Genomic DNA, 15,378 nt, shown 5'->3' on the forward strand with positions numbered 1-15,378 from the left:
CTCGACAACAGTAATGTATAGGAGGTAGGAATTGACCGCGAAGCATTCAAACAGCCGATTAAGGTCTCTCAAGTACTTGGAATCTGCGGATATCTCGGCTTCGTGCTCGGGGTCGGGTCGGCTGTAACGCGGGTCGGGTTCGGGTCGCAGTACTCGAAACTTTCGGGTTACTCGGCAATATTGCCGACGGACGTCGCGCCCGCGGCAATCCACCGTATTGCTCTTTAAACCACCCCTCTGCGAATCGTTGCGCAGTTTATTTGCAGTAGGCGTTCGAGTCGCTTGCCTCGAAATATACCTCATGATATCGGTGCGTAGATCGAATCGCGGTATATGTACCTATATTTAAGTTATGGCGGACACGTGCGAACGAGATTTCCCACACGATCGCTTAATCTATCTATCAGAATTCCACGTTTTCTCGACGAAAATAGGCCACGTGTGCGTATATCTTGGCACCGTTTCAATTCTTAAATGCAGTGCGACCACCTCTACCGGCTTCTACCTCGATTCACGGTCGGGGCGAGCGTCCAATCGCAATTACCATTGAGTTACCTCCTCAGATGAGTAAATAGGCGGGACCAATAGATATCCCGTCATTCTCGCGGATGAAGAGAATTTCGCGTCCCGGCGTTCAGTGGCACACGAACAGCGCTCGGCGTCGCTCCGATTCTTTCTTTACGTTGAAAACTCAAGTTGTACGATACCGCTATACTGTCGTGTAGGAAGAGAGAAAAACCGAGAGTGTGTGTATTTCCTTTATTTCCACGTGTAATTAATTTAATCTCGTGAGGCAGTTGATACTCTTGTGCGGTACGCGCAAAGGAGCACGCCGATCCTTGCTGCGCTTTTATCCACACGCGCGCGCGCACACACAACAAACACACACACACACACACACACACACACACACACACACACACACACACACCGTCTTAATTCGATCAATCATCGGCAAGTTGGTGAGACATGGTAAATGGAGGCATCCTCGGCTTTGTACTTCGGCCCGCCGGGCTCCTCCGCTATTAAATATCGCGTACGATGTCGCAATTAAGTCGGTCTAGTTTGGAAACAACATCAGTCGAGTTCGCGTCAAAATCAACGGGAATTAATTAATTGAACGAGATTCTAAACGGGTAGATTTTCGTGATCTGTGACGGAAAAAAAAGCAGACGTATACGTGTCGACTCTTTTTTTTTTGTTTTCTTGGCGCAACGCCGATAACGTAAATAAAAAAAGAAGGATCTAAATAAAGATGAGATATCGCGGATCGCAGGGGAGTAATTACGTAGATTGCATCGGTGCGGTGTGAGATATAAGTTTAATCATCGCTAATGCGAGCCCGCGTAGGGATTCGTTCCGCAGAATTTTTGTGAAGGTGTATGCATCTTGTTGCAGGCCGGCGCAATGTGGCCTGGAGTACTACCATTACTGGTGTTACTAGCGGTCCTGCTGCATCCATCGAGGTAGGTTGTGTTTCATTGACGGACGTAAATGAAAACGTTTGGCAAATTGTTATTGGCAGCACGGTCCCCCTCCGCCAAATAAGTTTTGATCGCGCGCTCACAATCAGTCAGCTGTCATGTCGTCTGAATTAATAATAAAACGATTGCGCTTTTGGAACGATGTCAAGACAAGATTCCACGTGAGGGTCTCTGACGATAGAAACATAATTTTGAAAAAGCACGCTTGTGGGTCGTAAAGACGTATGTTATTGACCTACGGGATTATTGTTACGATGCATAAAGTTTACGTACGGAACTAAAGTTTATGAAATGGACCACATCCGCGTGCGCCACATCCGAAATTTTGTATGCCAGACGCGCGAGTGAAATCGCGTGAAATAGAATTTCTAACATAAAAATTTTGGAAGAACGATTTGCGAATGTATTCTTCGCGACAATGCGTATATTTTTTTCTTAAGCTCACGTGAAACGATCTATATATAATTATGACGTCGTCGTTAACACGACGCGTCGGAGTTCAAGATAGAATTCTATTTATAACTTTATGTTATGTCGCGTTGTGTTTATGTTCGTTGTACGAAACACGAAAAATTAAAGAATTTGAATAAACACGCATATAAAATGTATACATTAAAATACAGCAAAATTATAAATAGAACTTCATTCTGAAATTTGACGCGAATTATAAATCATTTAAAACATTCAGATATGTGTTCTCTGTATATTTTTATTTATTTGTGCCGACCAGGGAATTAGAAAAAGAGTTTTGTTCCAGAAAATTAGATTTCTTTTCCTTTATGATGCCGACGATGCCGTTGGTATGTACTTGCAGATGTACGCAGCCAAAAGTGAACTTTCGCGAGAAAGAGAAGCAAGTGCTCGACAACATCCTAGGACCAGGCCGATACGATGCGCGCATCCGGCCGAGCGGAGAGAACGGAACAGGTGAATATAGCGATTCTTGTGCGAGTCCTTATTTACTCCCTCTGCCCATCCTCACCATGTACCGTAATTTTGTACCGACATCTCGCGGCGAATTAGCCGAGAAGTGTTGAATGTAGGGTGGAAAAAAATAAAAGAAAGCGGAAAGAAAAACAGAGGAAACGGGGCAACGGAGAGATACACACGCACGTTCCGGCGAGAAAGGCTCAAGCCCCGCCGAGTGCGGAGAATTGAATGCGCGATGCAAACACGATCTACGTCGTTAATGCGACGCAGACGACGAGCGCGCGAGTTCATTGATAATACGTGATATATACATACATATATATAAATAAATAAATATATATATATATTTATTTATTTACATATATATATACATATATGCATGTATGTATAATAAGCGAGCGAGATGAATTGCGAGAATTTTCCGCACGTCCGTACCGGAGTGAATGCGTACCGAGCGGTGAGAAATTTCTTCATAAACTTCGCGAATGTGAGCGGCGTACTGAACGGCCTCGCGTTCAGAACGAGCCGCAATCGGTCTCGGAAAGTCTCGAGACTTGCTGAACATTATTCGCGATGTTCTTGCGACTGTCTCTTGGATGCATCGTACATTATTTCTTCCCTTTGTTGCGGCATATACTTCCTCTTACTAATGGTTCGGCAAAAATGTGCGAGCAAATTGGGAGATTTTCACAATCAATTTTTCTTATTTAGAAAGTTACGGATTCTATAATATATATTATTCTGTATGCATTTATAATAATAATAATCATTTATAGATATAGGACTTTTAACAATCGGATGGTTACATAAAATATGAAGAAAATAGCTTACGTAAATTTCTATTACATATCGCGATCGATAATAAACATAGGCGATTTCTATTTTTTTACACCATTGCGGGGTCAAATCTTGTATGATAACGAGAGCGCCTTTCCGTGGTGACGACAATGGCAGTGCTTCTCATCTCGGAGTATTTTTCCGAGCTGTGTCTGCGATGCGTAGTTCGATCGAAAATCGTCTTCCAATCTTCTCCACATTACGCGCAAAAAGGTGTATCGATTCCCAATTTTTGTTGTTGTTGCGTTGTGGCAATTTTGAGCCGTGACGCGGCGAGTGGATCGTGGATGGGATTTCGTTGATATCGATCGTCAACTGCATCGTGGCAAATATCGCGATTCCTGCAGTCAGCAGGTCGAGCGGAAGGCAATTCAGAGTACTTTTGGCGTGATAAATAAACGAGGCCAAGAGTAGAGAAATGCGAGCGTTGCCTCTCGTATCGACGAGGGAAACGACCAGGCCGCGTTTATCCGAAACCGAACTAGTTTCTCGAGCTGTACACGGTCAAGTTCAATGATAATCATCAAATGAAACAAATACCACTCGCTCGTGTGTTTATTACGTTCGAATGTTAAAAAGCTGATGACGAATCATCGTCAAATCAGTCGCCGAAGAGAGTCGATAAAACACATTATCTTTCTGCATATTTGCAACACAAAGTGATTGCAACAAAAATGTGAAAATTTTTCCCGTTGCATAAAATTATCTTTCCTCGATGTTTTTAACGCGAAATACGATAACACATGGCATACGTTTTTGTGTTGTACGATTAAATAATGCTGCGTGATAATACTTTCTAGCACAATGCCATTTATCGTTCGTGAAACAGAAGGTAATTAATACAAATGACAAATTTCAGAGAGTACATAGTTACGATTTATCTTCAGAGGCGACGCGATCGACATCGCCGAGGTTCAGAATTTAAATTACGATGGAATTATATCCTCCTTGCAAGCAGGTGTGAAGGTTGGATTAAGTGAATCGTACCGAGCGCAATTACGTGTCGCAGTTAAACGAACGAATACGGTCGGAATGCTCCCTAAGCACGCGCTGGCATGCCTATATATTTCCGTAGGCGTTTACGCATATACTACGTCGCCTGGAAACTCGGAAGAAAACGATTTATATAATTTCTTTATCACCTGTTCATAGGCGTGTCACGCGATATACATTAATAAGGGGGTCTTTAATCATTTTTCCCGCGAGGACTTCGGGGTCGCGGACATCCGCATTTGATCGCGTTCGGCCGTATTATCCGACTGGTGCGGCGCTTAAAAGTCGGATCGCGTGCCTCGGGGGTAAAACGACGCTCGTTAATTTTATCGTTCGAGTATCAGTACCGTGAGTGCGCGCGCGCGTGTTCGCTCGTGAGTTTTTGCCATCGCCGGGTGTGTGCCGGGATGGAAAGGCGGAAATTCATGGCGCTTCGTGCCCCGGCCGCCACTTCTGGAGACGGGCTGGGAGAAGAACATCGTTTCAAGATTGCGCACCCGAGGCGATGCGATTGGATAGGCTGCGATGCGATACGAGGCGATGTGATGCGATACGATACGATGCGATGTGATGCGATGCGATGCAATGCGATGCGAGGATATTAATACACGCTGCCGAGTATCCGTCCTCGGAAACCCGTGCCCCTCCGGGCGTAATTTTGGGGATAGTCGTATGTCCTTCGATCGGATCGATCGCGCATTCGTAATTTCCCCCCCCCCCCCTCTCCCGTCCGTAATCACGGTCGGTTTATCGTCGATGACGTCGCGCGAAGCTAATCGACCATGAGAGCGGTAAACGTGTCGTTTATGACGCGTTCAAGTCCGGGCGTCATGCATTCTCGATCGTCATTTTCCTTCGCTCTTGATCGAGGAGTGAGTGACGTACTTTTCTTTTCCGTTCTCATTCTTGTACGTTTGTCCGAGAACGACTAAAATTTTTCAAATTTGACAAATACTTTTACGTATAAACTTCCTCGAGCTTTCTAGTCGCATACTTGTCGACGAATTGACATGGGATCATATTTGAGTTACGAGTATAACTCAGAATTATTAAACCGTTGATACTGATAAGTTAAAAAATTATATCTACAGTTTTTGCATTTTATGCGGTAAGAAATAACTCTGTTAAAGTCAAAAAGGATATCTGCAATATTTCGTCAATTTTCAAGACTGCATGAATGTTATATATGGTGACTCTAACGCAATAAAACGCGTGTTGACGTCGTGTCAATGTCAAATTTGACATTTTGACTGAAAGAATGGAAAATGGGGTCGTCCGAAAATTATGCGTTTCCATATATCTCTGGGTAGGCGCTAGACAACGATAGATCTGTAATTCATGGGTCTGCGAAATTTATATTTGCGCCCGGCCTACAATTAACATGCTGCAATATGTAATGGCATAATGAATGACATGGTCCCAATATCGATCAAACACACTATTTTCGTTCGCATTGTCCGCCGGCGCGCGCAGCAGCTGATTTATATTACAATCTTGATGAACTGTTGTCGTTTAATCTTTCGCCCAATGTCCTCCATCAGTTAGTACCTGGCGGTACCCGATTTACTTGCGGTAGGGGGCGGACAGGAACTCATTATTAATATTTTAATTGCGTGGGCAAGTAAGAAAAAAACAGGAACAATTGTAACACGCGAAAAGGCATTTTACATACTCTCCTGGACTCACAATCACGTGGGGGTAAATTGATTTAGAAGATTCGAATATACCTCTCTCGCAAAAGGCAACGCTTTATCTTCTTTCAGGAACGAAGCGTCAAATTATATAAAGCCGTCCAAGATTCGCGCATCTGCTAAGTTAGATTAATAAAGTTTGAGTTGATTCTCTCAACGAAACTTGTATTGGAAAATTGAAATACTATTTTTTTTTTAATTTTTTTTGGCATTAATTTAACTAAGTATTACTTTGAGTTTTCGCTTAAGACTCAGATAACTAAACCAGACACTTGAATCCTTTTGGCGAGAGAGAATCAATTGTATTATTGTCTTGATCAGTTATTATTATCTTGGCCGCAGAATATCGCTACGTAATGGAACGCGAGTGGTTTGATACGCGTAACTCGATCCAAACAAATAAGTCATATATAACATTACTTCAATTAGTTTCATCGCGACGTGTTACCGCGATCGTGCCAAAAAGCCAATGTACCCTTGGCTCGCCTTACGAAAATTAAACTTAGGCAAGCATAGATGCGTGGCAGGAAAATGTTGTTATATTAAACCGTCAGTTGCCGTTTGAGAGATAGGATCTAGTCCGGGACATGAGAAGCACAATGGCGGGTCGCCGCATTAGGGGGAGAACATTACGCTATCCGCATACCATACCTATATCCTTTGTGGTCGCGAATTAACTGTATCTTACGCGCGACTCTCCCCTCCTCCCCCTCTTCCGTCTGCAAAACGGTCTGCGAATCTGGGCTGAATACTAACTACCGTATGCGGCGGTAACGAGCGTAAGTGACTTGAAGAAGATTCATAACTGGAATAAGGGAGGGCGAAAAGAAGGGAAATACGGGTGAGCGTGAACGCTAGTAGGAACTGAAGGGAGTTTTGTTGCCGAATTATGAACTACCAGGCGTAATTAATCACGCCAGTCTGTCACACGGTTGAGCTCGCTAGCGGTGGAAGAGAAGGAATTCGTCTTTTCAATCAAATCCGTATAAAGCTGGTCTAGATACGCCAATCATGCGCGTATATAAATGGACGAAATGTCAAGGAAACAGGTGAATATTGTCGTGTATCAAATGAAATTTTGCATCGGGGTTAAAATAATGAATGAAGATTGAATATCACTCTTGACGAGCTATCAAGGGCTCACATTACTCGGTGATTGAATGAAAACTTTTACATAAAGTCGTGTTAAAAGTTTATTTGTACATACGTTATTTATCAATTAACTCTTCACAGAGCGGAAAATTTAGGTTAATTTTAACGCGTTAGTTAACGTTAAATTAAACGCGGCACATTGTAATATGTATGCGAAAACATTATTGCTTTTTCAAATGAAGAGCCCTTTTATTTTCGTTTCCCTTTATTCTCGCATTATACATTTTGTGTGATCAAATTAGCCTTCTTCCAACGCTGATCTCGTGGAGTGGCGAGATAACTCGAGTGCTCTCGATTAAACGAGGAGGGAGAATAAGAAGGTGCGTGAGGGGTTTGGGACGCTGATAAATATTAACCAAATAAAAATCGGATCGATTGAGATAGCGGCGCGTATGTACATATTTACACACGTTCGTGTTTGCATTACGGCTCGATTGTTGTTTCCCGCGATCGAAGGTTAACGGGCGTAGAGTGGAGAACACCCGGCTGCCTGTCGGAACAGGTGTTCATAACGGAAAGAGATCCGCGTAGAGAATGCGATACCGAGAATGAGAGAGCGAGAGAGGGAAAATCGTACGCGCGCGCGGCCCCGATTTGGCCGGAGTCCCTGGCTCGCGATCGGCATGCCGTCCAACGCAGTTATGGGATTTATCCGCGGCCGGATTTGGCAGGCCGCGACCGGATTTCACGTTGGACACCCGCCACGTGGACCGATGGGGATGACGGCGCACCAAATGCGAAATTTCGGTAAAGAGAAGTGTCGTCGGTATCAGACGAGAGGTGACCCCGGGGAAGGACAATTGTGATCGCGTGTAGTTGTCAGCCGCGCACCGATAATCACAATTATCGCACTCCGCACGATCTTCGCCCTGTGCAAACGACAAGTGCACCTTGCAAAACGTACGCGTATACCGCTTTGGCACGCAGAATCATTTTTCACGCGACCCGATTGTTTCACGGCCGCACCGTCACGACAGCCGCGTCGGTCGAGAGATACCGGAAGGAAACGTGCTTCAAACGTCTCGAAATTTCCGCGCGGGAATCTCTTAGAATTCTTAACGCGCACACACGTTTCGCTGAATCGCACGCGTCCGAGTGTATTAGACCGTAGCAATGATCGCTCGATATAACGCTAGATAATGCATTTATCTCACAGTCTAAGGGCTTACCCTGACAGTTTGTGCACCGCACTTCTCATCAAGCTGTCACGAGAGGCGAACGAAAATAATTCTTATCGTGAGATGAATGTCGTGAGATACGTGTGAATCGATTGAGGTTTTAATACTGCTCCAGATTAAAGTCCGCACGCGAGAGCGCCGTGCTCAGGTATGTAATTCACGTGAGTCATGATCCCGCAATTTGTTATCGCGTCATAATTAGGCGACGACAGGAAAAGGACTTTTACACAATTTTCCTCGACGACGCGGTGCTCCGTCGTGCACCTTCCCCCCCTCCCCCGTCCGTTTTTTTCCAATGGGGCTTTCTTCCCGGAACAGTTTCTTTCCAGCGGTTTTTGCTAAATCGCTTTACCTCGGGCCAATCTTCTTCCATGACTTCGCGATTTTTTCGTATCTCGAGTTCTTAAGGTGTCGCCCCTCGAATACGTGATTCCCGTGCTAATCTCTACAGCCGGTCGTCGAGGAAAGTAGGGGTGAAGCGCCTATTAGAACGGTTAACCCTCGATTCTGACACAGTGCCGCGTGACTCGGATCTCAATCGAGTTTCGACGACGTAAACACTGATTCGAGGCGGACTCACTCTCGATCATTCCGCACCTGTTCCTTGGAACAGCCCTTCGAACCGCATCGAGAGACTCGATGGAAATCGCTTAAATAATAACCGACGCACGCGGTAAAAGATAATGTCGGACGCATTCCAGTAGAGTATGTAAGCCACCAAAAATGCTGATTCACTAAAAGGGAGCTGTATTGTTTTTGCCCTTAGATGGGCCGGCCATTGTCCGGGTAAACCTGTTTGTGCGAAGCATTGCGACAATTAGTGACATCAAGATGGTAAGTATATATATAAACGCTAATAACACAATCAAACAAAGCCTTTTGAAACCGCAACTGGCCGCAACTCGCCGTTTCTTCTCTTGCCGACGCGATTAACCTCCCCCCGCTCCCCTTTCTTTATTTGTATCTGTCACTTTGCAATAACGCAGTAGGCGCAAAAGTAGGTTTTACGTAGGCGGTCTTGATCTCGAAATCAGAGTGTGCCCGTGTGCATTTGCGTGCGTGCAGTGTTTGTGTGAGAACGAAAGAGCGGAAATCTCAGTGGGAGAGGAAGAAAATCCAGCAGCAACCGGATGACGGCGGAGAGAGAGAGAGAGAAAGAGAGAGAGAGAGAGAGAGAGAGAGAGAGAGCGCTTGATTCTTTCTTCCGGAGAAACCAGACAGGCTGACAAAAGCGGTAGCAGCAACACACGCAACATAGTAGAGAGCAGCAACGTAGCAGAGTGCCGGTCAGCAACAGCATCTTGTCCTCCTTCACCCCACGCTCTTTTGCCCCCTAGCCTCCCCCCGTCCCCTTCGCCCTAACCCTTTCGCCTCGTCTTGCCTCGCCTCGCCTCGCCTCGTTGCTGCTAGCCACCATCGCTAGCAGCCTCTTCTCGAGGGAACATCCACACGGACCGACCACCGCTACCACGCCATCACCACTACCTTTGACCAAAGCGCCCGAGAAACCTCACCTCATCCCAGAAACTCCCCCCCCCTCCCCAGAAACTTTAGCACTCTATAGCATAGACGCAGGCATGTGGCATTCCAGCTTATATACATTTTGCGTATGTTAGTTACGTCGCATTTGGACGAACCCATCGGACGGACGAGGAGTGGCCGAACGAAAGGGGCGACACCCCGAATCGAGTTTGCGGAGGTGCGGACGGGGAGGAGAGTCGAGGGTTACACGATTTAACGCTCGGATCTCGCGCGGACCTCCGACGTACCGACCACAGGTCGTTAGTTTTTTTTTTTTTTTTTTTGCGGTCTCCTGTAACTGCCGCGTTGATCATTGAACCGTCGTACAGCGGGGCCGCGTACCTCAATCCGAGTAACAGGCTACCGGAGAGAGATCCCGTCCCAAAAGTAATCTTATTTCTCCCGGTCTCCCTCGTTATTGCGGGGCGGGGCGAGCTGTATCTGAGTTCTGAGTGCGCGACACGTGGAGCTAAGACGACGGCGCCGTCTCTCTCCACGAAGATTTTTCTAAGCTGAAGATGAGAGAGGAAAGAAAAAGGAGAAATTCATAGAGACCCGGTAGGACGTGGCGTAGACATCTGTCAGGCTGTTATGTTGTTCGGAAAACTCCTCGCAATGCTCGACGCGATTTCGCGAAAGGACGATCGGCCGGCCCTCGTTGTACCCCGTCGAAAGAGGGAGAGAGAGAGAGAGAGAGAGAGAGAGAGAGAGAGAAAGATGGAGAGAGGGAGAGAGAGGGTGCAGAGCGAAACTTGTGTTTCACAATGGGTAACGAGATTACATGTACCACCGGGGCCGCTCGGGCCGCACGGAAATGCACGTCGAGAAGTTACATCGGGAGTGCGTTCCGGCACTCTCGTTCGTTCCGTACTAGGTTTACCGTCAGGAAGGCCTTTTCGTGTTCGACCTCTTCTCGTGTAAAAGCACGCGCTGCTCGCAACGCTCGCCAGATCAAAGAGTGATTTCACGAAGGTACGATCGATCGGGGTCTGGAGTACTGTACAGGGCATTTCCGGGGAACGCTTGGCTTTAATTTTTATGGCGAAATCATCGACAGATCCGGGGAGGAAGGACATTACTTATTCCGATACGAGCTCCTCTTTAAAAACACTAGAATCTATTAATACATTAATAAATTAAATAGCGTGAAGGCGATATTGAATTTAGATTGTGTCCTGTACTGTGTGTGCCAGATTCGGTCGATTGTGTGTGCGTCTTACGAAAATTCGCAAACATTTTCCTGCACATGACGTAAATAATTAAATTTTAAATGTCAGCGTCGCTCCCTGTAGCGCGGAAAGCTTCATTCCCGTTTATTTTCTTGCACAAAGAACACGTTGCTTACGGTCAAAGTACAAGCGAGTCGATCCACTTTATGCCAATTGCTTTACGACAAGAGAGAATTTATCACCAAAACTTTGGGTACGCTTAAATTCTACCCCGGATTTCGAAACTTCGACTTCTCGGACATCCAATAACACAAGTATTGATATCGCTCGATACTTTCGCAGGTGATAACCAAAGGAAAGTTTCTACAATGACGAAAGTCTAGCAAGAATCTTATTGCAATCAATAAGATCTGATATATATATTATAAAAATATTTAAGTTACATACATTATTTAATGTAATTTATTAATTGCAGCGATATTTTGACAATATTATCGAGTTGAGTTATAAACAGCTTTCGACTTTGCAGATAACTAACATTTGTTTTTCGCTTTGTTCTGCGCTTTAAATGACTCAATGAGCCCCTGTAACAATCGCTACTAATGAATTATTTAGGGTATTCAAGTAGAAAAGAAATAAATACTAATTATTATCTGTGCCTATGGCTGGGTCTTATGAAATGCTATAAAAATAGTATCTTCTTTGTCAGAATGTGACGATTTTTTAGAACGAGCGTTTATTTTTACTCCGTGCGCGGGGTTTCGAGTGCGAGAACGCCTTGAACTTGGAGCATTCGTGGCTTCCGAAGAGAGGAGCTCGGATACTCGTGACATTTCCTGCTTTGCGCGTTTTATATGGCAAGATCACGGATTTAAAAAGTCGAGGCGACACTGACGACGACTATGACGATGATCATGACCATGACGACGACGAAGACGATGACGACGACGACGACGACGACGACGACGACGATGACGACGACGATGACGGCGAGCACTGCGTGTCCGACGTCTTGTCCTGGTTCATGTAGGGCGGAATGGTACGCAAACACTCTGTATGGCTCAGGACGATACGGCTGGCTCGTTCATGCTGCTGCGGACCAGAGAGTTAGACTTCCGATAGTGACGACGATGACATAACGAGGGAATGCATCGCCGCCGATCGTGTGATGCCGACACCGACGTTCGCCGGCGTTTAAACGCGGTTAAACCACTGATAATGACGATACCGCCGCCAGCTGCTAATCGCTCTTCCGATAGCTGTCGATTGCCCGCCGGCTGTTTTGCTTTACAGTCTGCACCGGTCTGTGGATTGAAATAAGACGCAATCCAATCTTCGCGAAAATTAGTCGGATCGATATGGGGCGATATATGTATATGCAGATTAAAATTAGAAAAACAGTCGACTTATTAATCCTTGTCGCTGTGTATAATTTTGTTACCTGAAACTAACGGGCGCAACCTTCTGCGTTGAAACGAAAGCATCTCGAAACGTGATACGGCGATGAGAATAGTTTTCTCCCTGTGGAGGTGAGGCTGTATATACTATTCTCGGAATAATTTATAAATCCTATCCGGGGAAATAAATCAGTTATCAGCAACCGATTGAGACATCTCCGCTCGCGGATTGCGTGTTACTCCCGTACCAACATCCGTCACGCCCGCGCGTTTTCCGACCGCCGCGTGACGCCGACGGCGCCGTTTCACGGCGTCAATTCCTAATATCGTTAAATGTCGCGTAACTTCGACGACGATTGACGTGCGAAGGCGTTCAACGTCTCGCTGTTGACGCCGTTCGTCGACACGGATGGGAGGTGGGCTTCTCGTCACCCCGAGGGGGCTTCGAACAATGCGTCTTCGCGAGCGCGGAAATCGCGCGGTCGCGGAACGCGCGCGTCACAACCCGCGCGTTATATTCGCCGCGCGCGCGTTTTTTGTGCGTGAGCGTTCAAAGGACGGGCCGCGCGGTAGTCTCGCTTTGACACTAATCGGACCGTGATGGCGACATGGAAATTTCGTTCGATAATATCGCACGGGAGTTGCAAAGCAGGGACGGAGCGGCACTCCAGGTTTTCTGCCGTTTCGAGCAAAGAAATCCCGGCGAGGCCTCTCGTCTCCCTGCCACGGAGATATCCTTTTTTTTTCCTTTCATTTTTATTCGCGTCTATAGCGCGCGTCAATTTTTTTCCCGAAGCTCTTGTTTCACGTATGTATGTATGTTATGTATAAAAGAGAGATGATCGAAACGCGTCGTTCAAGCAAACGAAGTTCCATACCGTCCCTCGCGGCATGAATATTTTCATCGGGTCTACATCTCTCGTTCTGTGATAGAGTTCTGCGTATTCGTTCTGTATAGAGTTTTCCGAGATTTTTGTGCTTTAGGGAATTTTCGAGTAAAAAAAGAATCGCAGGCAAAATCCGTTTCTGCGAATACACGTTTCGGTTACGTAGAACCGCGCGCGCGCTTTGTCGGATCGCGAAGTACCTCCGATTCGTCCCCGAGATCGGCTTAAATTCGACATTATCGCGCGGCACACGTCGCGTCGCTCGGAGATACGTCCCGACGACGATGGCGACGGCGGCGGCGGCGGCCGCGGTGGCGGCGGCAGTCGGTGGTTGTCATCGATTTTTCATCGCGCGTTTCCGCTTATCCGATCTTTCATATTTCAACCGCGCGCTCGATTGTATGCCGGCGCGGCACACAATTTATTTAGCTTCCGTTGATCCGTATCTCGTGATTCGCGTCGTTCGTCCCCGCGTGTATCGATTATCCCCGACGCCGGCTATTACCTCCGGGGAGCAGCGCGCGCGAGTATTCCGTGCGAGTAAACAGGGGTGGCTGTACAGGGGAAAATTCGTTTCGCGGTATCGCGCGACCGATATTCGCGTAGAATTCCACGGAACAACGTTCGCGTACCCCTCCCGTCGCCCATCCCGAGCCGTGCATTATTTCCGCGGTCGCGATTCCTCAATGAGCGAGGCGTTTCCCGCTCCCGCGGAAAAATCGGGTAAGTCGATCCAGGGAAAATCCACTCGATAACGACGAGTAGGAAACGAAGAAAACGAATAGGAAGGACACGCTTTATCACGGTCTATGGAGCCTGAATTTACTGAATGCAAATTCCCCTCTCCATGCGATCGTAAGCGTGTAGATCGCTACGGAGGATTCTAAATGCGGATTTAACACACGGATGAGTCTTGAATGGACAAATTAGAAGCGGGAGTCGCGCGCGTTTACTATAGAAGCGCGTGCGATGTATTTTCGTGCTGCGCCAGAAATATGTATATATACATTGCGCATATAAGAGAGACGTGATTATGAAACGCGAAATGGTTGACTGAAACAGTGCTTTACACTTAGGGGCGAGGTTTACTGCCGCGTATTTTAAGATCACGGTTAAACGTTTTTCCTGTATCGGCGTTATATATACGTTTTAACGATGATAAACGCGCCGGAACGGCCCGTCGGGGCGTTAAATCCGATTCCGATTCGTTCGAACGGTACCGCGGGCCACCAGGGGCCCAAGGAGATGGCAACGGATAAATAAAAATCGAAAAGAGAGAAGGGGACGGAGCGCGACGCTGGAAGATCCGCTGTGGACGGACAAATGTGGGACTCTCTGTCGAACGAAAATGACATAAATCCGTAAAATTTCGAACAGATATAAAAAGATGCCTCGAATATATAAGGTACCATTAAGCACATCTTCACAAATCATCGTCAATCGCAGGTGGTACGGAAAAAGGGGAAAATCCTAAAGAAATTTCATCATTACCACACACACGCACACATCTCTACCTCGATGTACCTGACTGCTGCTCAACGATTGATTAATTTTGTTTGTTCTGTTTGCCATGTTAGATGGGCCCGCGGTTGTCCGCGTCAACATATTTGTTCGAAGTATCTCAAAAATAGATGACGTTACTATGGTAAGTTGAAAAAGAATGCAAAAACGCCCCGATGATCACAGACACACACATATGTGCCTTTTTTATACTGTACACAAGTAACAATTATAATTCTACAATGCTGGGTGTTTTGTTTACCACGTTTATCACAGTCAGTGCATATATATACATATATATATATAGCCCTGAAGGAGCTCTGTGTACTATACGTCGACGTAACGCACGACGACGCGCGTTGTCAACGCGTTCCTCGGCCACGCGCCTCGAATGCCGCGTGCGCTGCGGAGGTGTATAACGATCACATTACCGATTGCGAAGTCACGTTACACAGGGGGATCCCATCGTCACGGGGGATAGCCTGACACAGTGTGTATTTTCCGTTAAATTTTGGCGCTTGTTCTTTCGTCGCGGAATTTTGGATGTAATGCGAAAAATTGCGATCTTTATCCCCTAAGAAGTAGGCTACGATGACGCAAATAATAGCTCTTGTTCTCCGCAACTGATTTAACTCAAGA

At 46.3% G+C, this 15,378-nt stretch overlaps 1 protein-coding gene across 5 annotated transcripts in view; it reads left to right on the plus strand.

Annotated features, from left to right (window-relative positions):
• Positions 1–15,378, plus strand: part of LOC105448904 (glutamate-gated chloride channel) — a 35,756-nt gene that overhangs the window by 2,995 nt on the left and 17,383 nt on the right. For 2 of the 5 annotated variants that reach the window (XM_011687759.1, XM_011687763.1), the window contains exons 2-4: positions 1,399–1,466; positions 2,299–2,411; positions 14,817–14,884. In XM_011687759.1, the coding sequence (XP_011686061.1) occupies positions 1,408–1,466; positions 2,299–2,411; positions 14,817–14,884 (240 nt within the window). In that variant the 5' untranslated portion in view covers positions 1,399–1,407. Of the gene's footprint in view, positions 1–607; positions 747–1,398; positions 1,467–2,298; positions 2,412–9,031; positions 9,100–14,816; positions 14,885–15,378 lie in introns of those variants that run through there. The other 3 variants (XM_011687760.1, XM_011687761.1, XM_011687762.1) reach the window with 3 other exon arrangements.

Source organism: Wasmannia auropunctata, unplaced genomic scaffold (assembly GCF_000956235.1).
Source record: "Wasmannia auropunctata unplaced genomic scaffold, wasmannia.A_1.0 LD336078.1, whole genome shotgun sequence".
Taxonomy (NCBI): Eukaryota; Metazoa; Arthropoda; class Insecta; order Hymenoptera; family Formicidae; genus Wasmannia; species Wasmannia auropunctata.